At 52.6% G+C, this 23,966-nt stretch overlaps 7 protein-coding genes across 7 annotated transcripts; 3 read left to right on the plus strand and 4 right to left on the minus strand.

Moving 5' to 3' along the window:
• Positions 1-449: 449 nt before the first annotated feature.
• BD324DRAFT_4560 (hypothetical protein) lies at positions 450-3,318 on the plus strand. Its single transcript, XM_022012833.1, has 7 exons — positions 450-619; positions 667-804; positions 851-948; positions 985-1,096; positions 1,145-1,429; positions 1,470-1,656; positions 1,695-3,318. Exons 1-7 carry the CDS (start codon positions 526-528, stop codon positions 3,217-3,219), a joined length of 2,439 nt encoding a protein of 812 aa, XP_021874186.1. The 5' UTR covers positions 450-525; the 3' UTR covers positions 3,220-3,318.
• Positions 3,319-3,321: 3 nt separating this feature from the next.
• On the minus strand, positions 3,322-5,891 carry BD324DRAFT_611064 (hypothetical protein; the record flags this gene model as incomplete). Its single annotated transcript, XM_022014237.1, has 4 exons — positions 3,322-4,838; positions 4,901-5,475; positions 5,522-5,599; positions 5,654-5,891. Coding segments are annotated over 4 exons (2,338 nt in total), but the record flags the coding sequence as incomplete, so codon positions are not given.
• Positions 5,892-5,960: 69 nt separating this feature from the next.
• Positions 5,961-8,072, minus strand: BD324DRAFT_611067 (major facilitator superfamily domain-containing protein). The gene is made up of 7 exons (XM_022014238.1): positions 7,678-8,072; positions 7,591-7,606; positions 7,501-7,528; positions 7,253-7,422; positions 7,021-7,196; positions 6,711-6,967; positions 5,961-6,659 (listed from the first exon to the last, which is right to left on the minus strand). The coding sequence occupies exons 1-7, from the start codon at positions 7,862-7,864 to the stop codon at positions 6,165-6,167; spliced, it is 1,329 nt and encodes a 442-aa protein (XP_021874188.1). The 5' UTR covers positions 7,865-8,072; the 3' UTR covers positions 5,961-6,164.
• Positions 8,073-8,753: 681 nt separating this feature from the next.
• BD324DRAFT_596040 (hypothetical protein) lies at positions 8,754-19,834 on the minus strand. The gene is made up of 29 exons (XM_022013854.1): positions 19,723-19,834; positions 19,385-19,681; positions 18,881-19,346; positions 18,446-18,843; positions 18,300-18,410; positions 18,023-18,263; positions 17,865-17,986; positions 17,442-17,831; positions 16,711-17,365; positions 16,505-16,675; positions 14,069-16,469; positions 13,884-14,033; positions 13,779-13,845; positions 13,710-13,745; positions 13,609-13,674; positions 13,497-13,574; positions 13,408-13,459; positions 13,248-13,371; positions 10,148-13,212; positions 10,050-10,110; positions 9,966-10,013; positions 9,912-9,926; positions 9,776-9,871; positions 9,683-9,737; positions 9,461-9,642; positions 9,374-9,423; positions 9,283-9,337; positions 9,064-9,244; positions 8,754-9,020 (listed from the first exon to the last, which is right to left on the minus strand). The coding sequence occupies exons 1-29, from the start codon at positions 19,759-19,761 to the stop codon at positions 8,880-8,882; spliced, it is 9,813 nt and encodes a 3,270-aa protein (XP_021874189.1). The 5' UTR covers positions 19,762-19,834; the 3' UTR covers positions 8,754-8,879.
• A 127-nt stretch (positions 19,835-19,961) lies between these two features.
• On the plus strand, positions 19,962-21,927 carry BD324DRAFT_611076 (armadillo-type protein). The gene is made up of 8 exons (XM_022014239.1): positions 19,962-20,092; positions 20,126-20,263; positions 20,301-20,432; positions 20,469-20,594; positions 20,633-21,055; positions 21,091-21,363; positions 21,400-21,669; positions 21,703-21,927. Exons 1-8 carry the CDS (start codon positions 19,969-19,971, stop codon positions 21,906-21,908), a joined length of 1,692 nt encoding a protein of 563 aa, XP_021874190.1. The 5' UTR covers positions 19,962-19,968; the 3' UTR covers positions 21,909-21,927.
• Positions 21,629-22,988, plus strand: BD324DRAFT_5466 (hypothetical protein). The gene is made up of 4 exons (XM_022013012.1): positions 21,629-21,669; positions 21,703-22,130; positions 22,293-22,808; positions 22,842-22,988. Exons 2-4 carry the CDS (start codon positions 21,905-21,907, stop codon positions 22,955-22,957), a joined length of 858 nt encoding a protein of 285 aa, XP_021874191.1. The 5' UTR covers positions 21,629-21,669; positions 21,703-21,904; the 3' UTR covers positions 22,958-22,988.
• Positions 22,944-23,908, minus strand: BD324DRAFT_611083 (P-loop containing nucleoside triphosphate hydrolase protein). Its single transcript, XM_022014240.1, has 5 exons — positions 23,843-23,908; positions 23,713-23,806; positions 23,392-23,676; positions 23,255-23,351; positions 22,944-23,217 (listed from the first exon to the last, which is right to left on the minus strand). The coding sequence occupies exons 1-5, from the start codon at positions 23,881-23,883 to the stop codon at positions 22,952-22,954; spliced, it is 783 nt and encodes a 260-aa protein (XP_021874192.1). The 5' UTR covers positions 23,884-23,908; the 3' UTR covers positions 22,944-22,951.
• Between the last annotated feature and the right edge of the window lie 58 nt (positions 23,909-23,966).

Genomic DNA, 23,966 nt, shown 5'->3' on the forward strand with positions numbered 1-23,966 from the left:
CCCCACCCAGATCACCGACGTCATCTCAACAATTACAGAATTGCGCCTCAGCGATATCAGCAAATACAGCTCGAAGATCACGACACTTGAGCTCAGAGCTTGTCTTAGCCCACAGTCCAGCCTATTGATCACCCCTTGGTCACCATGTCGAACAACAATTACGACAAAATCGTCAAACTTGCTTGTAAACCCAAGAATGCCCCTCCGAAGGCCAAGGTAAGTCCCAAACGGGAATGCACGGGCACGACCGGCCTTGCTGTCCTGGTCATTCAAGCTGACTAGCATGCTCTATCTCTTAGTATGTTGAGTAAGTTGCACTTAGCCATAGTGTGTGACCTGAGCTCATACTCCATAGCGTGCTCGTGGCTGCGACCTACGCCGACGACGGATCTTTGAACGATGTCATACGACACTTGTCACTTCGCTTGCGAGAACCAAACGCAGTGGTCCGTCACGGCTAGCCATTTATGATTGCCTTCTGATGCCCCGCAGGTGGTTTTTAAGGCTCTCCTTACCCTACATCAGATGATTAGATCTGGATCAACGGATCAATTGCTTGAAAGTCTGGCAACAGGCGATACTTTACGCCTGAGAAATATATCTGGGCAGCACTGGGAAGGTCAGCAGAAATGGATCTGATGTAAGGACGAGCTGAAATATCATCAGGCTACTCTCCGCCTTCCAACTTAGGATCTTACGCTCAATACCTTGATTCAAGAATCAAGGTTTGGAGGGATCTACGTCATGATCTGGTAAAAGTGCAGACTGAATCAAATAGGCGTAGTGACGGGCTTGGTGCTGGATGTAAGTGTCGCTGACTGGCTAGATCATCTGAACTGAGTGATTGTAGCCAAAGCTCGCCGTCTCAGGCATCTCTCCGTGGAGAAGGGCTTGTTGCGCGAGGTGAAAGGGGTGCAGCGGATTTTGGATACTCTGGTTCAGTGTAAAGTGAGCTCAATTGGCCCACATTCCACTAACGCTCAGTTCTACGACGACGATCTACGAGACGAGAACACCGTCTTGGCCTTCCGTATGATCATCAAGGATCTATTAGTCTTGTTCCAAGCTGGCAATGAGGGTGTCTGCAACATTCTTGGTGAGGTTCATCTAATAGCTGCGAAGTCACCGTCTGACATTTACACAGAGCACTACTTTGAAATGACCAAACAGGACGCTACTGAGTCGTTCGAAATCTACAAATACTTCATCAAGCAGACTGATCGAGTAGTCGATTTCCTGGGTATTGCGCGGAAGCTGCACAACGTCGTCAATGTCCCTGTACCCAATCTCAAACATGCGCCTACTGGTCTGGTGAAGGCGTTGGAAGAGTATCTCAATGATCCCAATTTTGAGGACAACAGGCGCGAGTATAGAGCTAGTCTGGGAGTTGTAGAGGGAAGAGGCGCTGGGCGAACACCTTCTCCAGCAGGTGAGTCCGGGCGACCGCACACAGCTGATGTCGTCTTAAGCAGCGAACAAGGACGAAAGCAAGGGTCGCACCAGTCCTGTGAAAGCGGGACGCTCGTCCTCTCCGGTGAAGTCTCCCAGTCCAGCACCGTTTGTTCCTCCACCAGGGACATCTCAGAAGATCCAAGACTTTTTCGACTCGCTCACTACGGATCACCAGCCGACCATCTTCGGAGGTCCAGCGCAACCGTGAGCACGCTTCCTGTGTCAGGTGCTGATCTATTCAGATTCCCTCAGCAGACTCAGCTTCAAATGCAGGCACCCTTCAACCCCTTCCGACAATCCATAATGATGCCTCAGCAGACTGGCTTCATGCAGCCCCAGGCCACTGGCTTCCCTGGCGGGCATCTGCAGCCTCAGATGACAGGACAGATGGCCTTTGGCAACCATCCCTCTTTCCAACAGAATGGCTCAAGCCCGTTCATCCAGCCTCAACAGACTGGCATGTTCCAGCCTCAAGCACAACATTCGGTTCCGTTTCTCCAAGACCAATTCCAGCCGGGGACTATGCTACCACAGGCCACAGGCTCGAACCCATTCCGACAAAGCACCATGATGTTTGGTCAAGGACACCCAACTGGAGTCTTGTCGCAGCCCACTTCGCCGATAGGAGGACAGTCGACCCAGATCAACCGACCTGGATCCACACCGGCTACGGGCGGGACGGCTCAACTTGGCCAAGCCGCTGCAACTACGGGCAAAAATCCATTTGCACCGGCGGGAGGAGTTCCCGTCCAAAAGCCCAAAGAGAGCGCCGGACCATCCATGAACGAGCTGGCCTGGAACAAGGCACAAGGTCAGCTCGGCGTTGTCCCTCAGCAAACCGGTGCTTCACCTTGGGCCACTGTCAGCGGAAAGCCTACGACTGGCTTCAACCCTCAACCTACCGGCAACTCCCCTTGGGCCAGTTTCAATGGCAAGCCATCGACTCCAAGTTCCGACTTTGGTCCGACGGGAATATCAGACATTGCTTCTAGCTTTGCTGTCGACTCTTCGAAACAGTCATCCAGCTCAGACTTCTTGTCTCAATTTGGATCTTTCTCGGTCAACTCGAATGTCACGGGAACAGGTGCCACGTCGACGTCGACATTGCCTACGCAATTTGGATCGCAAACATCTTCGTCGCCCGCTCCGACCTCGCCGATTGGGGGTCTTCAACCCCAGCCCACAGGTTTCGGAGGGAGCACAGTCAAAAAGTTCCAACCGACCAGCTCATTCGGAAGTCAGCTTCTAGAATCCTTACCGACAGTCAACGAGTCGGCAGGTTCGACAAACCAGGCTCAGAATCAGTCTTCAAATGGGTCACAGAGCAGTTCTGGTCCTTTTGGACAGCAGCAGCCGAATGGATCGTCCAATGGTGCCAGTGGTTTCTCCGGCAGTTCTCTTGGACCATTCGGACAACAATCAACTGGAAGTGGTGCGTTCGGTCAGTCCACCATGCAGCCTCAAGCGACTGGTCTGCCCAATCCTTTCAGGCAGAGCACTCTAGGTGCCTTCGGGCAAACTACGAATGGGCCGAATCAGCCGATAGGCGCCTTCGGACAGGGCACACCATTCGGAGGTCAGAACAGGACTGGAGGTGGGTCATTCGGCAATCAGGCCCTCGGGGGAGGTTCCATGGCGTTTGGCAATCAACAGCAGAACACCGGTCAAAACCAGAGTCAAAATGCCTTCCAGGGCGGACCTTTCGGTCAAGCCTTTGGAGGAGGACAACAACAACAACATCAACAAGGCGGAAGCAGTCTGATCTAGACAGAGCGAGTGATGGGCACCTGGATCAGTAGAAATTTTGTAACTTGTGGTTCGCCAGTGATAAGATTGTAGTTATAATGCATGCCTTGAAGTGCGACATGCAGCAAGAATCATTCATTAAATGACAAGTGGACTGATCAACGGACGGCTTCCAATCAATGCTAACGCCCTGTCATGCTCCGAGTGCCGCTCCAACTTCATCTTCTGAATCAAGCTCGGTGGCTTGAAGAGATCCCTGTGATTCAAACCATTGTCCAGATCCCTCAGCCGCAGCTTGCGGCTTATTAGAAAACGAGCCCACGGCGATGGATTGACGTGGGAACGATGCCATGGCGGGCGGGGGCTGAAACCCGCCCGTTGTGGGCATGTGCGAAGGGACTGGCGATGCAGCGGTCGCAGACAGCGTGGAGATTGTGGCGCCTGAGTCTAAGCCTGAGGTCTGATCCTGGGATTGAGGAGCCGCTGCTTGTGGCTGAGGCTGGACAGCAGCGACTCGGGGACGATCACTGGCGGGTACGCTCCGCGGCCTCGAGAGATCGATAACTCGTTTCCTACTTGGCGTAGACAAGGGCGAAACTTCGGATCGATGAGATGCGGTGATCGGTGTAGATGAATACTGTTGAGATGCACTTGGAGCAGCCATAGTCGGTCGCGCAGTCAAAATTGGCGTAAGGGGTCCCTGTTGATCCCGCGAAGTCATGACCACGGAAGGATCCCGTACACTTGAGGGAGGAAAGGGAGCCCTTTGACTCGTGCTTGAGGAAAGCACAGATGTAGCTTGAGACGTGACCCCGGGCGCCAATGTACCCTGCTGAAGTGGCGTTGAAGCAGAAGCCATCTGCATTATTGGAGCACTCGGTGGCGGAGGGTTAAAGGCAGCGGCTGACGAGGTCGGTGTGTTTGGCCTTGATCTAGCCTCGGCTGATGTCTTCGCGTCTTGGAGTAATGGGAATGGAGCGGCCTCGAGTCGGATACGCTTGGCTGGACGAGGAGCGACAGGTTCAGGTTGTGTCGAGACAACAGACACTGAGGGTTGTCGAGGACCAGAAGCTTGGGCGGCCTGCGAGTGGTATAGGGCGTGTGGCACTGTGGATGTGTAAGGCCGGTACGTTTGTTCTGAGACCTGAGCTGTGGCGGGAATCCCTTGTGCTGGAGCTTGCGAGATGTTCAAAATCTGCTGCTGTGGGTGCATCGGCTGAGCGGCGACGCCACTGTACTGGATAGGCGGCACAGCTTGGGCAGGTTGTATGGGCTGTTGTACCTGTAGCTGCTGTTGTTGTCGCTGCTGCTGGTGTGGTTGTCCTCGCAAGATTTGACTCAATGACTTCTGATTTTCCGCCGCAGCGTACTGTGAAGTCTGAAGCAAGATAGCTGAAGCCATAGCGGGTTCCACGGTTTTTCGAAGTTCCAAACCTTCGACCACGTAACCAGCTGCATTGAGTCGACAAGAGGGAAAGACTTTGGGAATGAGTCTGATGAGGTCTGCGCCATGGATCTGAGGCGTAGTTGGCGTTCTGTCTGTAGCTGTCGGAGGAGGGAATGCGGCTCGGTAAGCGTGATAGATGTGGATCTGAGGAGTGGAGATGGATCTCAGCGTTGCTGCATAGTGCATCCTGAGCCTAGAAAATCGAAGCATAGTTCAGTTTGTGGTCCCATTTCGGAAGGCGGATCGACCACTCACCAGAACATTGCCCTTGCGGGTTCCGGCAGTACGCGGAGAGCAGGAGGCATGACAACAGTCACTCCTGGATCTTGCGGAATGTCGTATCGGTATTCCAGTGGGAGAGGAGGGAATGATGAGCCATTTTGAAATCCCGTCGCAGTGACGGGAGGAGCGGCCGAAGGCGTGATGGGTGAAGGTAGAGCGGGCGGATCCGCTTGAGCTTGGACGGGCGCGACCGAGGAAAGAGGACGTTGTTTCGGTGGTCTGCCTCTTTTCTTGCGACGATCCTGGGGCAGCATTGTTGGGTCCCTCCAGACCAGATCCGATGTCTTGCGAGACTGGCCCCGGTCATCTGGCGGTTGAGATGGAGCTGAGCGAACATCAACGTAGGCTTGCTTGTTCCCCGAAGTTGACTCTTTGGACTTGTGCATCCGATCAAAGAGACGTTTCGTGTTCTCGAAGTTCCCACCTCCTGGCGATTGGTTGCCCTTCTTCAATGTTTGACGAGCCGCATCAATCAGGGACGGAGGAGCATTATCAGGAGGAGCTCTCTTCATGCGCATGGCTTTACGCTGGTACTTTGCTGCTTTTCGCTAGAAGACTGTCAATGTTCATGCAACGAACCTCGTTGGGGCGTACCATTTCGTGCCTGAGCTTATCCCACCGCCATCCTTCGAGCTCTGGGCTTTGACATCGCACACAGACATTGTCAAGCAGCTGAAGAAACGGTCAGATCTATCCGGCTCCGCTTGCAACATGCATTGCACCCACATGATGGTTGATGTGTCTCGAATCTGTGTTGAAGATTGCCCACGGCCAAGAGAATCCACAAGCTGAGCATTGTCGGTTTGCGAGAAGTGGAGGTTGGAAGCTCTTTTCAGGCAGAGTCACTCTGCTGGAGGATGCTTCGACTGACATGAATCCTGGATAGCAAGACGCAAGGTCTAATGAGCCCTCGAGCCCTCGATAGCAAGACTGACGAGAGACAGAGAGCACGCGCGGGGACATTCGTAGTTTTCGAAACTCGTCTCGGTCGCGTCTCTCAGAAACAATAGCGGCACGGACTGGCTATGCGCAGTGACTATTATAGACATGCATATATGAGAAATGAGGACAACGTAGTGGTAATGACGATGGCTTGGACCTGCTCAGGTATCGAGCCTAGTAGTCTGATGCCGCCTCGGCATCCTCCAGTCCAGTCGAGGCGATGACGAATTGCAGCAAACCCCCTCGTCTGGTCATTGCTTTTGTGATGTTTTGATCTGGGGAACATTTCGCTGCTCTAGACCTTCCATGTTCCCTTCTTCTGCCTGAATCTAAGGTTTGAGTAACAGAATAAGACGCCTCCGGCGGTGATGGTCGTACCACTCCAGATGATAGGGGCATAGAATCCATAACGATCGAGGAGGGCACCGGTGATAGGAGTGCCAGAAAGAGCTGCGAGCGAGACTGCCATGAAACCAAAACCAACCCGTAGTCCGATTTCTGTGTGATTGTTGGCGAAAGCAATGAGCGCCGGGGAAATCAGTGATACGTAGGCGCCGGAAAAGAAACCGTAGAGGATTGCGACTGCAATCAGACCTCCAGGGGTGCCAGCGCCAAAGATTGAATAGGCGATGATTCCAGATGCAAAGCAGCCAGCGGTCATGAGGTTGAGCGAGCCAATTTTGTCAGCCACCAAGTTGGGCACGACTCGACCAAAGACCGAAGCGCCGTTGACAATAGCGAGAGTGTAGAAGACGAGATTGTGACTGAGACCGTGGACCTGGGCAAAGACCTGCAATGTGGATTAACTTCATCCTTGCTCCGTAGCGGCAGATCAACTCGCCTGCAGATAGAAGAAAGGGAAGAACAGCCCAAGGGCCACACTGAACGCTCCGAGGCAGCAGAAGACGTAAGGGATGTCCTTCAAGAGTTCCTTAGGAGAGGGCTTTTTGGGTGGATTCGGGTTGGGAGGGATTCGCGGGTGCATCAGGGCGATGGAGAGCACGAGACAGCCCAGGATGAGGTAGCCAGTGTATTGAACAGCTTTCCGGAAGCCATGTTGCTCAATCAAGTTGTTGAGCATGATTGGGAGACAGATACCTGTAGAATAGCATGAGGACAACGAGCGATTGAGGGATCTTCGGATCACTCACCTCCAACTGAAGAGCCGGTGACCGCAATGCCGATGGCCGTCGCACGTCGTTTCATGAAGAACTGAGAGAGAATGGACAGGGCAGGGAGGTAGATTAGGCCAATTCCGATACCAACGCCGATGCCCTGTGCGAGGACAGTCTGCCAGAATTCCTTGCACAACGAGGTCATCATGAGGCTGAACACAAAGCTTAGCGGGACCAAAGAAGAATCTTGAGAGTGATTAGAGCTCACCAAACGACATAGATGACGGTACCGACGACCATTAGATGTCTGAAGTACCCTTTGTCATACAAGGGACCCGCAACGGCACCAAGGGCGAATTGGAAGAAGAGCTGAACGGAGCCGACCCATGAGATATTGGTTGCGGGTTGATTGGGATATCCTTTGAATTGATAATAGTCCTGAGTATCGTGTCAGCGAGTCAGAAGCAGCTGCGCCGTGAATTGGTAGCAGACCACCGGGCAGCACGAATGACTCACTTGAAATACACCGAATGTGTTCGCATATCTGCAGGGGCAAAATTATTCAGCCCGTGCCCCGACATGCTCGCTGCTTTCGAGTATGCTCACCCAAATGTTGTGAAGACTATTCAGCGGAGAGTCCATGTCAGCTGCTGTACTACTGCCGATCGACACGTTCCCTCCACCACTACTCACTCGCTAACCAAGCACCGGCCACTGCCATCCACGCGAACAACCCTCCTTCGGGAAAAGTTGGCATGCCGTGTTTCGGCGCGGGTGGTTGTTTTTCCACATCTTGGTCGTTGTTGTGAGCTGCATGCTGTAGTTGTTCATCCGGAATCCTGTTCTCGTCCGCTGCTGTGGACTCTGAAGATGCTGACATGATGTTGATAGAGGGATGTCCCGGTCTCCCCTTCTCTGTCTAAGTATTAATGTACAGTGATGAAAATGATGATGATTCAGCCGTCTGAAAGATGATCGCCGAGACCAAGGAGGTTAGCAGCCAGCAGCAATAAAATATAAAAACCTCGGCACAGTCGGCAACCCATGTGTTCGGTGAAAATTGCTTCCGGGTTACACACCGAGCACCGAGCAACATTGTAGATCTCTTTTTTTTTTTTTTGGCGTGGGCTGGAGTAGCGTAGGTGGCGATGGAGGGACCCAGATCTTACCGCGATGATACCTTGACCCCAATACCTCTTGGGATGTGACGTTCGCCTCCCAAAGCCTCCAACCGTCCGTCGCGGCTCGGTGAGGCATCTATATTTATTTTTAGAACCCAGGTCACACCATGTGTGGCGCGTCGTCATGGGATACTTTCGTTTCATCTGCTGGACTGGCAGGCCATGAAAGACTCCACAGATGGTGTACACGAAGGAGGCCGATCATCGAATTGCACACAACCTCTCCAATTCTGATTGCTATCACTATGTGGGCATCCATAGCCAAGCATGAAGTCATACGTTTGTCTCTGTTTTCTTAAGTTCACCATGTTCGTTAATGGACCCAGCTGGCCAATCTGTATAAGCTGTCCCCAGCACGATACACCTACAGATCATGCAGGATGATGGCCTGAGTACATGGCTCTACCACATGATGCCCGTCAGCGACAATTATGGACAATTCACTGTATTTGTTTTGATTTGCTTGGAGATCCGACCGAGATTTCCCAGAGCATCAATGCTGCTATAAGGCTCATGTCCGGTCGGCCGAACTAAGAGAGATGATTATGCAGGACTACCGTCGTAGCCGCTCAAATTCAAATCGAGTTGACCAAGGTTTCATCAGCTGTTCATCAAGTGGACCAGCTTCGCAGACAATGCCTCATCTTTTTCGCTACAAGTGTTCATGCTGTCAAATGGTATCTGCTATGCACATTCTGTCGCTGACTCCTCCGCTTACGCCTTACCGAACCCTCCGCCCTCTTCAATGGCCATGATCAGCTTGTCTCTTAGTTGCTCGTACGACTCGTAAGGAGGCATCAACAAGAGATTGAAACAGGTACTGGCTTGAGGGAGACTGCCAGGCTTGGCATACAGCTGGGCGACAAAATTAGCTGAAGCTCTGGGCAGTCAAACGCACTTTTTGAATTTGAAACGGCTGGATGCCTGATGCTCCCACGAGTTGAGTGAAACCTCCGAGCGGCACACGAGAGGACGACGTGACGAACATGAGGAATCGAGATCGCTGTTCTTGCGAGAAACTTCGCAGGGCGCGCCAGAACCAAGCAATCTCAGGGTCACTCGATTTGTATCCAGCATACCTGACCGTGAGCACACGAACTGAGCACTCAGGACTCACTGAGTCGCATTCTTGAGCTCATCAACATCCACCATGGACATTCCAGAGATTAACACTTTCACATCAGCGCCCGCAGAGTGGATTCACTCACGCTCCAACTGATCTGGCTCGAAGATCTGAATCAAATTCCTGGGGATGATACTGAAGGATCAGAGGTCGTCATTGAAATCACGCTCACTCGTAGAAACCTTCAAGGAAGGCCTTGAGCTGATCTTTGATAGAATTGTGGAGCCGGTACGAGACAACCAGTCTGATGTACTCTTCCTTGTTCTCCTCGGTGACCGGGATGCTGGCGCCTCCTCCCTTGAGTTCGACCTGCTTCTTTTCACCAAACTGATCATCTTCGATGGTGAATTCTTGCTGCGACGGAATCAGCGAGAATCCGGCGTAGACCACTCACGTCAATAATGCCGGTGATATCATTGTCCATCATCCATTGGAGAGATTTGTGGTATCTAGTGGTCAATCATACAGCCGAGTCATCATAGCTTACTCTGGGTCAATGCTTTCAAGGTCACGCATGTCAACACTGCGACCCAAAATCTGCTTGTAGAACGCTCGATTGAAGTAGGCATCGAGCAATCGTCCGCTGCAGAGGGTCAGCACGCGCACTCAACGGTAATAATCACTCGTAGACTGCCTTTCTGTAGAATGTCAGCACTTGCCTGCGATGGACGACTCACCCAATGACTCGTCCGACAAACTTGAAGTAAGCCAGGTGGAGATCGTGACTGCGCTTCAGCGGACTAGCAAAATGCGAGACTTACACTCCGGAGTGTTTATTCGGCTGATAAGTCTGCTGGTCTGCCGCGCAGGGCTCAAACAGGGCTGCACATTTAGCAGTGTTCCACCTCTTGACACTCACCAAAGTTTGGATCGAAAATCTGTTGAGCTAGAACAGTGAACCATTCTCGCGATACACCACCAGCATCGATTCCATCTTCATTGGCAAATTTGACAGACAGCTTGCCATACTTGATCTCGTCGCCAGTCCGATCACGCAAAGCCTTGAAAGAATCTTCAAGCACATCCTGCCTCCGGACATTGAGATGCAGCGTTCCGTTATGCGACATCTCGTTCCGCTTGCGTCGCAGTTTCTGCATGAACCAACTTCGCTTGTTCTCGAATTCAAGAACCTTGGGATTCCTGATAAGAAGGGAGAATGAACCACTGAGTAAGGAAGGGTTGTTCCGTACAATGACGTTGAGAATCTTGCGGTGAGCAGTGGTGAATGAAACAAAGAGGTCACCTAGGTCAATGGTCGCCGAGGATGGTGGTAGAGAAGGCGATCGAACTTCTCGAGGCGGCTGACCACGGTATTTGCACACGACCATTAGGGCTTCGACGAGCGGTAGCAGAACGATGGCAATCTGATCCGTGTCTTCGCGATCTCGGACCAAAGTCAGGCATTGAGCGAGTCGGTACCAGAGCGTGTCAAAGTCGAAGGAGGCGTATATTTTGCTGAGAGCCTTCTCCTGCTCAGTCATCTCTTCGCCAGGTAGCTCAGCATCGACCTTCTGCAAGTGGAGGTATTCGATGGTCTTCAGCAATCGAAGCAATTGAGCTTGGTACGATGACGGAGAAGAGAACGCGTCCAAAGGTAGAGGCTCGACTCCATTCTGCAGGTTTCGGTGCAAGTCGTCCAGTTCAGCCATGAGTGATTGACCGGTGTGCTTGCTGGCCGAGCCGAGCTCCTCCAGAATCGTATCCTGAGCATCTGGCACCGCCGAGAGGTTCGCCATGACAGATAGTGTTTGACTGAAATTCTTGCTCGTGCATTCCCCTGTGGTGAGGCAATTGACAACGAGCTTCAGAACCGGTGCAGGAATGGCGGGGAAAGTAGTCAGGCCAGTAGATGGTGGAACGATGCTTGCAACGGCCGGTTCGGTACCCGCGGGCGCAGGCGCAGGAGCAGGAGTATCCGCGGTATTCGTCGTCGTTGTCGTCGTGGCCGGCAATGCAGGCGTAGCCACCGTCCCGGAGATAGGAGCAGCAGATACATCCTCTATTTTGGGAGGCTGTGCTGAGTCCGACGCTTTCAAGGACACCAAAGGTCGAGTGATAGTCGCCAGCAACGCCGTCAAAGACTCCATCATACCCGGAGACTGGAGCAAGGTGACCCGATCCAGCAATCCAAGAAGAATGACAATGGGAAACTTGGTCTGCGGAGGGATCTTGTCTTTTCCTTTACCCTTCTTGGTCGAAGTCTTCTTCAATCCAACTGGCTGCTCATGTTCGGTCAGGAAGTAGTTGACGGCGGGAGAATAATTGGAAACAATGAATGACAGTGCGTCAAAGCATCGCTGAGCGATGAAAGTGGGGATGTTGTCGTTCGCAAGGTGGTCAAAGAGGCTCGGCATAGGACCAGGCGTGAGTGGTTCCGTCTTCTTGACCGTGCTCTTCGGCGTCGTTGCTGGACGGATTGACATCTGTTGAAAGCTCTTGTCGACAATTGGGAGATCCCCCGACCCATCCTGGACGACAGACAACAGTAGGTTGAGCAATTCTGCCCGCGTCACAGAGTTTGCGCAGAGGTTTGTGAGGACGCGGAAAAGGTAGCTCTTCCTGAACGTCTCCGGGAAGAACAGGAGGCGGACGAGCGAGGCAATGCCAGGTCTATCAAGCAATTGGACAACTTCACGTGGAGTTCGATGACTAGGGCCAGGCTGCAAAGCGGTTGCGCGGTCGATAGCTGGAAGTCCTCCAGGGCCGAGCATGATGACGTTTCTCCGAAGGTCTGGGTTGAGAACGTCGAGGAAGTCCCCGATATGGGGTTCGCGGTCAGCTGGAGAGGGATCCGGCTCCATAGGACGACGGGCATTCTCCATCGCTTGTTGCATGACAACCTCTGCACGGATCGCAGGGGGCAATGCATCGAGGAATTCGGCAGAGATTGACGAGGCGGCTTCAGCAGCCTGGAGCTCGGGATTCCGAGGTTGCCGTAATCGGTTTTGCTCTCTCATGTGCTGCTCCACAACGTCGGCGCGCATATCATCGGGAAGAGCTTGAAGGAATTCCAAATCGATTCCAGTATCAGTGATATCGACGTCTTCACCTCGGATCTGAATGATGGTCCGAGCGAGAGTCTCGGCAGGTTCTTCCATTTCCACCTCTTCAGTGGGTGGTGTTGCATCCGGAGCAGGGGAGCCACGGGAGGCTGGTAAAGCGACGGCAGCAGCTTCCGATTGAGCAGCTTCTGCCGCCTCCGCTGCCGCTGCTCGAGCTGCACTTTCCGCTTCAGCAGCTTGCTTGGCTCTCTCTGCATCCGCAGCTGCTTCAGCGGCCTCCATTTCTTCCGCCCGTTTGCGAGCATCGGGCAGCAAACGATTGATGATATGGTGAACTAGACGGGTGACCATGACACTGGAATTGCCCGGAATGACGGACATCTCTTCCTGCCAGCGATGCATAGTCGGTTTCGGGACATACTCGGCAGTGACATCTTCAGCTGTCGTCTCTGTCGGGCTGCTGGAAGGGCCAAAATTGTAGTTGCGATCTCCAATCGATAATCCGATACTGCCATTCGCTTCTGAACTGAGACGGATCTGCATGTTGTGCGTTGCCTGATGATTGATCCGCTGGAGCAGGCGCTCAATCATTTCCAACATCTGACCAGGACCGCCACCTCCATTGTTTGTGCGTAGCATATTCTGCAAATTGTCGATAAGATTTCGAGGTAGATTTCGCCTCAGTGCCGGGGCTGAAGGTTGGGTAACGAGTGGATGAGAAGCCGGAGCAGCGCCATTGGACCTATCGGCGACCTCCGTATCCATAAGACGACTTGTAAGACGACGGCTGGAGCCTGCTCGCTGACCATCCCAGCCCCAATGTCCAGGTAGCTCTGGGGGCGCGGGTCCGCCCATGCCGGGAACAGACGTGAAGAATTCTCCGGTCTCGTTGAGGGGCTCCAGGAACGTTTCTTCGTCATAGCTGGCAATTTAGCTCAAGACGTCCGCACGACTCACTCGTCTTCATCCATCTCATCGTCATCCATTTCCATGTCCATTCCCATCTCGACATCCATGGGCATACCCATCATCTCTTCTTCGTCTCCATCGAACATCTCTTCGCCTTCATCAAGCAGGAAGCCTAGGTATGTGAGCTCGGCACGAGCGGGATCCCCACCTTCCTCATCTTGATCAGTACCTTCGTCCCCTTCAGGCATATCCATAGCATCCTGGCGTCAGCTCGAGGCCCAATTATCTCATACCCACATCCCATGCACCGTCCTCGGGGGGCTCGTGACCAAGAATGACCTCTGGGCCATCATCTTCTTCCTCTTCTTCATCCGTCTGCCGTTAGTTGTGGCCGTTCTCACAAACTCACCCATTCGTCCTCTTCCATGCTATCTTCGTCTTCGTCTTCATCCCCGTCAGAATCAGTGATATCGTCCTGGCGTCAACACATGCCACAGTGAAGTACCTCACCATATCATCAGTACCATCGCCTTCATATTCGTCCATCTGCCGTCAGCCTCGCCGCTCTCTGAAACCCACCATTTCGTCCTCGTCGTCCATCTCATCCTCATCTTCTTCGTCGTCCTCGCGGATCCCTCCCCCGAGCCTACTACATCAGCATAATATGTGATTTAAACTACCCACATTCCAAGTGCGGAATTTCTGTACAGATCCGGGGCCTCGTCCGCGCTGGACATTTCGACATCCGATTCCTCACTGTCTTCATCGCTCGGTGGAGCTTGCGCTGCATCCTTAGGCTTCTCGACCTTGCCCCATTTAATAGAGATTTTGGTCCTGCCATTAGCCTAGTCGTAGTCCACGCAACTCACAAGCACTCGAGGGTTCTCAACGCAGATGCCAAGACCACCTTGATATCCGGAAAGTTGAGCTGAACATCACCTACAGCGGTCGCGAGAAGTCCAACGAGACCTTTTTCAAGCATGAGCTTTGCCATCTGAATGCTTGATTCTTCCTTGTCCCGGGTTGAAACGATTGCTGGTTTCGCAAGCAGGAGGCGGTAGATGAGTTCAGACATGGCCCATAGTCGAGTGTATTTGACAGCGAGATCAGTCGTAGTGGTGTCTTTCAGCGTCTTGACGATGGAATCGAGAACACTCTTTCGGATGATCGTCATTTCCTCGCTTCCGGTGACTTTGGGATCTTGTGGTAAGATATCGGAACATAGCGCGACCAGGAGAGACATTGACCAATTGGAAAGAGTGAGACGCCGCGTGCTCTCTGCATCGCGACGGGAACCAGGTGACAAATCCTCAGCTAGTCCAATGCAGCATACCATGTCGTTCATAAATGTTGCAAGGCTCGCAGACTTGCCGGTTCGAATAGATGATCGGAACGCGCTCTTGGCCGAGACGTATGACCCGACCAGCTCCGTAATGATAGACAGCAGTAGTCCGCTGTACGAGTGTGCCGCAGCATCGGACGCGTCCTTGATGCTGGTGGTCAGCTCTGACAGTAGCGCCGACATTGCTAGGTCGGCAGAGCTAGCTGAGTCCGCAAAAACGTCCAGCTCAGACTTTGTGGCAGCGGTATTCTTTGAGCGAATATGATAAACCGAGGTCGGAGGGGTAGGGCTGACAAGCTCGCACTGTTCTTCAGTGATCCTCACGAACAAGGCCGGGTCTCGTGCGGCTACCTGTCGCAATTGTTTGACATAGTGCGTCACGTCGGAGACCTTGTTCCTGGTGGGCGACAGCCAATGCTCCACTTCCGCTTGCATTGTAGTCCGCAAGATCGCTTCGTCCTCGATGGTATGACGCGCGATCATGGCGAGATATGGTTGACACCCTACTAGCTTGTCCGAGGGCTTGCGGGCCGGAGTGAAAGTCTTGACTAGAGCATCTTCGCTGAGCCGCTCATGTCGGGTGAGAATGACAAGAATTCGGAGTGCCGCAATGATGTCGTCCCGAGACGAAGTTTGATCGGCCAACATATCCACCGACAAGTCCATCAATGGGACAATTCGGTCTTCAAGAGGCGCAATACTGCGAGTGACGTCCGAAGGGTCCACACCTAGCTTTGCCTCACGGACAGACTCGATGAGCACCAATACAGATTCAGTGAAAAGAAGGAGGACTGATGTCCACACGGGACGAGGGGAAAGGTCCATAGGTAGGCAGGCGTACAAATCCAGGATGTACGGCGAGAGTTGTGACTCCAGGCGAGTCTGTTCGCCGGTCCTTAGAAATACAGACGCGAGCCGAAGTCGGCCTTTCAAGAGCTTGTCGTTGGAGGGGTCGTACTTCTGCCATAACTCTTCGGTCTTCGAGAAGATAAATGACAGACCCTCTTGTTTTTTGGGAAAGGCTGGAACCAAGTCGAACACCAAGTCATCTGCAACATCTATCAAATCCAGGGCGCGCTGAGCCAGGCCTGGACGATTTTCTTCTCTCCATTTAGCCAGATCTGCTCGAATAGCTTCAACGTTGGGGACATCGTCCTTTGCTTCAGATTCATCCTTTACTTTGGACTCATCCTTTGCTTCGGATTCAGTCTCTGCCAACAAGGCGAGCGGAGCCTCTGCTTCTGGCGGTTGATCGCTATCCATGGCGGCGTCCGCAGAAGCATCTGCCTCCGCTGTGACCGCAGTAGTCGGTTCTGTAGGCGCAGCAGCCGCAGCTGGTAATCCGGCGAAGAGGTGCGGCATGCTAAGAATGAGATCTGCAGCCGCTGCGACATTGTTTCGAGCTCGTTGCAGAGCAAATTCGGCAGCTTCGCGGGTGAACCCCATATCCACCAGCTGATTGACGCGAGCGGGATCTGCTATAGGAGGAGCTGGCCGTAAACGTGGAACAGGCGAGGGAGTGTGAGTGTGAGTTTCGACCTCCTCTTCGTCCTCGCCTTCTCCGTTCATGATAGCGAGGTAAGCGGCGGCGGCGAGCTTGATGTGCTCCTCGGGGCATTCTGTGAGCCATGAGGCGCTCCATATACGGTGGATCAGCGGCGCAAACAACAGTCGAATTTGAACGAGATTAGTGACAATGGAAAAATTGTCGATCGCGAACGATGATGCGTTTGAACCCTCATATGATCTGCGCGAGACTAGGGCAAGCAGGGCCATCGACAGTATCCGAACTGCTGCCTTTCCAGTCACATCCTCACTGTCCACGTGGTCCACAATCCGGTTGCCCAATGCCAAAATAGAGTCTAATCCGCCGAGCTCCTTGAACGCAATGAACAGCGGAGCATTGAGGTGACCCTCCATCGAGCGTGCTGTTGTCAGCGTGAGACAGACGAGTGTTATTCACCATCATGCAGGAACCAGAGATCTATGCCAACTGCCATGAGCTCCGCCCCCATAGTCGAGGAAGCGTCAAGATTTTCCACCATGCTAGCAGCGAGGGCATGAGCAAGGGGGACCGCTTCTTTGCGATGAGCGGCATCTGTACTTCGCTTGATCCATAAGAGTTTGATGAAGCCTGCTGGTCAGCTTGAGGCTGTCTGACAGACCTACATGTTAGAGCTCGACACGATAGACTGTGTATTCTCGAAGCGATCTTGGACGCACCAGTCTCTGTCCTCGCGCCGGCTTGCGTCTTTGAGTCGGTATCGAGACCGATGGCGACAGGCGCGGACATGTGAAGGGGGTCTTCGAACTCGTTGACTGGCTTCATTCGAGCATGCTGCTGAAAGCAGATCCGGTCTAGTCTCCCGAGGTCCGACACGAAAGAGGAACCAGAAGTCACACCGAGGGCCTGAAGCAAAGCAGTACTGATGCGGATGTGTCCAAATGTCAAAAGCATGAAGTTGGAGCTAAGCAAGTACAGATGCAGCGTGAGACCTCGGAGAGCCTCAAAGGCCTTCAATAAGTCGGCATCCGCCTCGCCGGCTTCTAGAGTTCTCCAATTGCTATCGGCACTCTCTTCCTTCCACAAAGCTGTCGTCTCGGCTAGGATTGAGGATATGACGTCCACGTAGTGCTTCACGACCACGACGTGATCGTGTTCGCCCACGGAGCGGAAAACATCGGCAAAGACAGAGACCCATGGGCTGCCTCTCAGGATCACCGGGACACAGGGTAGAGCGGGAACTTGAGAGAGAAGATCGAGACCGCCTTCTTTGATGAAAGCTTTCGCGACCGAGCCATTGCGGAAGAATCCTTCACTCAGCTGCGCGGCATGTCAGGTTCCGAAGGACTGGCGGCCTCGATTTTGCACACGATGCGCGACGACCTTCGGTGCTCACCTTCCATATCCTCATGAGCTTTCTCAAAGGCTCGTTGATCGTTTCTGGGGTTTCTGAAGCATCGTTCGGCCCAGCGTTAAGTACATAATCCCTGATTTTGTCCTCGTCGGGCCGGAACGCTCGCGCTTCATCGGTCGCGTCCTTCAGGGTCTGTACGACTGCTGCGAGCACGATCGGCTGCAAGTCAGGATGATGCCGCACAAGTTCATCCAATCCTTTTCCGAGGCCAACGTGCGCTTGATCTTTCTCTAAGTGCGGGTTTTCATCGATGACAGTATTCGCTGCTGAGGTGATGAGGTTCTGGATGACTGCTGGATGCTCTTTGGCAAGCTTGAAGCCGACCTCGTTGAGGCAGATTGCACCGATGGCATTAGGAATGGCTGGCATGATCTGACATTAGCCTAGTCAATCGTGCTGTCTTACATCGAAGCTGTTCGGCACGCTCTGTTCGAGGTTGGCATACAGGCTTTGCGGAAGTTGCATCTCCTGGAGAAGGGAAAGGGATGTCGGTTCACTGTGAATGAAAGCGGCGAGGATATTGATTGCTCCATGTTAGCTGAGGAGGGCAAAGTGATTCTCACAATTGCTGAACACTCGATTTCCAAACTTGGCGGAATTCTCAAATATGGTCTTGATTACCCTGGGCAGAGCGGAGTCAATCAATGTCCGGAGCCCGTCCGTCCCGCCTGCAGTGGAGAGAAGTCTGTGCAGAGTTCGGAGAATGGATTTGAGCGGCAGACTGGCAATGAGGATAATGCTATCCTCCGACAAAGTCTCGCTGGACTTCGGCAGAGGAGTTTCCAACAGACTCGTGGCTTCATTCTGAATGTCAGCTGGCTAATGACATCGCTCGCTCACCCCAGCTGCGGCGACGAGCAGATTGACACCATCTGCGCCGTTGAAGACTTGAAGCGTATTGTTTCCCATCATGATAATAGCATCAATGAGACCAAGCGCACGAGGAATGTACTGACGTCAGCTCGATACCTATGCAGCAACCTCACAGACTCTCTTCGTTCCCCCCTGACTTTAAGGAAGTCAAGCAAAATCGGCATGAGTCCGGCTCCTAAAAGCGATCCGACATGTCCCTGAACAGTGGCGGTGAAGGCTATGAATGACAGGAGCGAGTCAACCAGCTCGTTTCGAACAGACTCATGCGCCAAGCGAGATACAATTGAGCGCAATAAGGACAATAAGGCTCCGTGGCTATTGCTGTGGCCAATGGCGGTCAAAACTTCCAAAGTCTTGCTGCGATGGTGGCTGCAAGCTTCGAGAGCGAGGACACTTGAGGCTTGGACAAGATCGTCCACATGCGCACGCATGAGCTCCGCGAGTTGAGGGATTAGGTCTGGCTCGTAGAGGAAAATGGTAGACTGGATTGCATCTTCGTGTGAAAGGGAGACTGCACTCGTGAGCATCATGAACAACAACATCCTCACCTTGACACGCCAGGGCCAGCAGTCTGGCGACCAGCAGATTCTGCCTGTCTTTGCAGAGGATGACGCGAATCCTGTTGTAGACGTTGAATTGCTCGTCCGGAGGCATGTCATGTTCTTCAGCGAGGGTCTGGATTTTGTCGGGGATCTCAGCCTGATTGAACGTTCTCACATCTCCAAGGTCGACCACACTTTGCTGCTTCTTTTTGGGCGTGTAAAAGCTAGACGACGCATGGTAGAATGACTCATCCAGGTCGAGCTTGGCAGTCAAAATTTGCGATAGCTTTACATTGTGGCCGTGGAACACATCCCAACCACGAAATATTGAATTGAGCCGGCGACGTATCTTTGTGCCGTATCCAGTCTCAAAAGGGGTTTGGGTGCCATACTGCTGTGCCGGGCGGAGGATGACGAACAGAGTGGCGATAAGGACATCGAGGTCATTGGTGAGAAGGAGATCGTAAAGACGCTGCACACGTCAGCGGCATCGAGGGTGGCGACACTCACGTCGTATGATGAGTAAAGCTTGCGCTGCGTACAGTTCTCCAATAGCAAACGAGTGAATCTTAACACCTGCAAAACTGTCTCCCTGGTTGTGGGGGTGAAGTCGTTCGTCTGAGGTCTGGAGAGGTCATAACTGCTAATGACTTCCTCGAGGCAGCCATCAAACTTATCCAAGATCGGGATCCATGACTGAAAGTCACCTCTGGGATAAGGCCAGTTGGTTATTCCAGACAGGACAGTGGCCAGCGATTCATTGGGTGTCGACTCTATAATCTTGATTTGAGCAGCGACATCAGGAGGCTATCATTCCAGTGAGCTGGCGGTCAAGCAGTTGAACTCACAATTGAGGAGAGCCGCTTGGCTGGCTTGGTAATCTTCATTGTCCTATGTTGTTCATCAGAGCAGATGCACGAGCCTGCAGTCCATATCGCTCGTAACAGTGCTCAACGAGTGGATCGAAGAATGTCCAAGGAGGTGTTGCAAGTCCACGAAACATACATCCCAGACGCGCGACCGTGCGAATCTAACTCGCGTGCGTCAATGGTCATTACGAACGTCGCAGCGTTTTGACCATCGCTCAACTCAATATGAGCGTCAGCGAGAGCTTGCCTGAAAGAGTCCGAGAGGACATCGGGACGATAAAGTCATCCCATTACAATGATGTCAATCTCCTGACAGCATTGGATAGAACCGCAAATGCACTTAGGAATGGTGAGATTGTGCTATGATACAGTCTGATAGCAGCCCATTACAGACTCCTCGTTGGAGAGATGGCCATTGCTTCAGCGCTGACCCAGATTCTCTCAAGATGCGTGAAGGATGGGGAAACTAGGCACTCTGCGCAGGTGGGCCGGGTCGTAGCCAATCTCGTAGCGGACTGCGGTGCGTTCAGAGGAAGCGTCCAAGCTGAGCATGTCAGATCCAAACCGAGACTTGATGGTGGGAGCTGGCTATATCTCGGCCGTCATAGAGATGCTGGGCAGTCATCCTTCGCTGGACTGCGCACGGCCTCTAGTCGCAAGTCTCCTGAATCTAACCATGAATGATCATGGTAAGTTTGGTCAGGGGTCAACGGCTGACTATTCAGACGCGGCCTTAAACCAATTGGCCGACTGGACAGCGATCACTTCGTTGCTTGAAATTGGGCATGAAAACGCTGACGATATGCTGGCTCAGTGGTCAGCAGACATTACAACTAAGGTCGTTGAGAAGCGTGAGTTTTGTCATCGGTACCCCTGTGCTAAGATTCAGACTCCGAAGCTCTCGCGAAGAGTGTGGACTCGGCTGTGTGGGATGTTCTGCTCAGACCCATGCATTGCTTCATTCCCCCTTTCAAAGACGATCTCGCCGAGTCGACCATATTCATTCTCCGGGCCGCCTGCGAAATCTTGGAGCTTTTGCCAATCTACGTCCTCAGATATCCACCCATCGACGTACTGACTAACTTTGTTGAGCGCGGGGATGTGCCAAAATGGGACGCCGATGGTGAAGAGGATCCAGCAAAGCTCTTGTCAGATGCGAAGGAAGCGACTATCACGGCGCTAAGTGAAATGGCGTCCGGCCTCGACGAAGACAATACACTCTGGGAGGTGATGAGAGCTTGGCTCAGCCTCTCGGACCGCGAAGATTTGACGATATGTGCGCTGCTGTGCTATGGAAATTATGCCCAAGATAGTGCGTGTCTGTGCTTTCATTCGCTGACCTCTTAGACGCTAAGGCTGAAAGTCTGGTTCAAGGTACAAATGCTATCATGGAGGATGTTCTGTCACTGCTCATCGCAACGACACCGGCCAAAGTTCAACACGCATTATTCGGAATGTTGCGGAATCTGTCTATTTCGCCGTCCAATAAGAAATATATTGGAGATCATGCGGTAATTGAGAGAGTTGTAAGCATGAGACCATGGGTCGACGAACGCGATTTGGTGGGATCGGTCCAGGGTGGCGCTATCGGCTTGATCAAGAATCTTTGTAGGGACAATGGTGAGTTGAGTGAAGCCGTCCTGGCGCTGAAGATAGGGGCCAATGCAAAGAGGTTCCTGGGCACCGATCAAACATCCCTCTTAGCCTTAATGACTCGGACAGATGATCAAGCTTTGCGTTTCGAAGCCACGAGGATATACGTCAATGTCATTCGCAGCCTTAGCCAGCAAGGTGAGGTAGCCAAGGTCAACGACCAAGTCATTGGTTATCTGTCAGAGATGATTCGACTCGGTCACCAACTTCCCGTTCTGATCAATGAAGGTATAATCGCATTGACACTCATATCGACGTTCACGCCAGCCAAAGGTGAGCATGAATTAAGGCGCAGCTGACAATGAGCCTCTCTCGTGGCGGCAGTCTTGGAAGACAAAAAGACCGGGGACGGGCCGGACTCAGCTCTTGACGTTTTGAGAAGCCTTATGCAGAGCTCCTCGGAGGATACGCAGGGCATCAGGGAGAATTGCAAAGTCTTAGCCGAGCAGCTGACTCTGCTCCTCTCTGATAATTCCGCAAAGCCCATCATATCTGGCTTAATCAATGCATGAATCGTCGTATCGCCCCCAGTGCCAAATGTTTTGACCTCCACCTTTCAAGACCCCATCTTTTGATCGTCCACTCTCTCATGACCTTGATCGCCCTTGGTTCCAATGTTTTCGGCAACTTGGATCCCACCAGTCAGAACGAGATTCTGTCTCCAACCGATATCACTGTTAAGACAGGATGCGAGAAAGTCATCTGGCACAGTTTCACCTTGACCGTTGGAAGAGGTGAGCATTTGCAGGCGGTCTTTCTTTCTAATGGGCAAGACGCCCTGACCGGACAACCCAAGATATGGGGCGAGCATCCCAGGCTCAAGAAACGTCTCGAGAACCTTGATGTTCAGTCTGATCGTCTCTTCGGGCTGGATGATCTGATAGGATACATTCAAGACAAATTCGTATATACTCTGGACGGCCGGCGGTCAAAAAATGAATGGAACGACGTGGTTGTCACTGGCCTGGGAGGAGTCTATGCTTGGTACAAGGACAGTATCTATATGTGCGACCAGATGGAGGCTTTTCTCGAGGCCGCGCATGATGAACCTACCCTCACACATCCACTTCTGGCGACTTCGAAAGGCAAGTTGTACGCGGCGGAATCTCGCGTTTTCCTAGTGCTCGATGGGCCTGCTCAGCACCTCTTTGAGATCGACCACGGGGATCTCAGACAAAATGCAGCTCCTAGACTACGATTGATAGAGGAGTTCGAAGGTCTCAGATTCACCTTCATATCCGGCACGAGGAACCGCTTTGGCGTAGTCACTGAAGCTGGTGATTTTTACTTGATCGATACGAGATCCAAGGATCCGGAGTTGGTTGAGTTGGCCGAGGAGGTCCGATTGGCTGGAGTTGGATCGAGGTTTGAAGTGGTAGTGACGGAGACCAAAGTCCTTACTCGAGATCTGAGTGAGTGTCAAGCCCGAAACTCGTTAATGTCAGACCTAGGAGAGACTGAGGTGCAACATTCTCCGACTTGGGTCGAAGTCGATATTGATCCCAAATCCATCCAGGCTATTCACACATCTCGCAGTACAGTGATTTTTGATGCATCATAATGCGACTCCCGCGCCAGCCTTGACCTGATCGACTAGATACCTGCAGCTATCCTCGACAACCCTCATGACTTCCTCTGGGCCCTCTCCCGGCACGAGCATTTTGACTGGATGTTGGCTATTTCTCCACTCTTCTGACACATCTCCCTGCTCCACATCTCCGTCTTCAAACATATGCCGATGCCCTTTGACGTAGGCAGGATAGACAATCTTGTCAAAGTATCCTGGTGGATCCGTCCAGACATCTCCAGCTGCCGAGGCGCCTGTTGTCAATAAGGTGCGATGTTGAACATCACTTACTTTGTATGACATAGACTGAACGCCCCTCTCTTCGGCGCTTCAGCGTCTCATGAGGAACGCGAAGGAATAGTCGAATGTCCAGCGCATTGGTGACAGCCTGCTGCGGTCAGCCAACTGGGCAGTTGCCAAAGACTCACTTGATCCCAATATAAAATGAAACCCTCCACAAGATACCACTCGAGCTGCACGCCATGCGCCCGTTCTTCCGTCTCTAAATCTGAGAAAGCCTTTTTCCATTTCCCGATCGTGGCCGTATCCAGCTCAGGAGCATCCAAGACATTCAGATGGTCGTTGCTCTCATGCGAGGGCGATTTGCCTGAGCGAATGTCTTTGAGCGTGCTACGAAATTGGTCCCAGATGATGCAGGTCGGTGGATCGTCCCAATCTTGAAGCCTATCGACTAGTGGAAGATCCTCAGGAGCCTCTTGTTCAGTGAATCCCAGGTCGTCGCGACTCACTGGAGCGAAATCGTCTTGATGTATGATGGTCGCCCTAGGGAGGATTGACTTCAATGTCTTGGCCAGAAGAGTCTTGCCAGAGCAGCTAGCACCACTCAAGGTCAGATATGGTCTGTCAGCATCATCTCACGAGATACCAATGACGATGATCCGTTTCCTTTCCGAGCTCATCTCGTATCTCGTGAGGGATATCAATGGTCGCCAGAAGCCCAACCTGATGCAATTGCAGCCTACACGTGGTCTTTCCGGTCGAG

This window comes from Kockovaella imperatae (genome assembly GCF_002102565.1).
Source record: "Kockovaella imperatae strain NRRL Y-17943 chromosome Unknown BD324scaffold_1, whole genome shotgun sequence".
NCBI classification, from domain to species: Eukaryota; Fungi; Basidiomycota; class Tremellomycetes; order Tremellales; family Cuniculitremaceae; genus Kockovaella; species Kockovaella imperatae.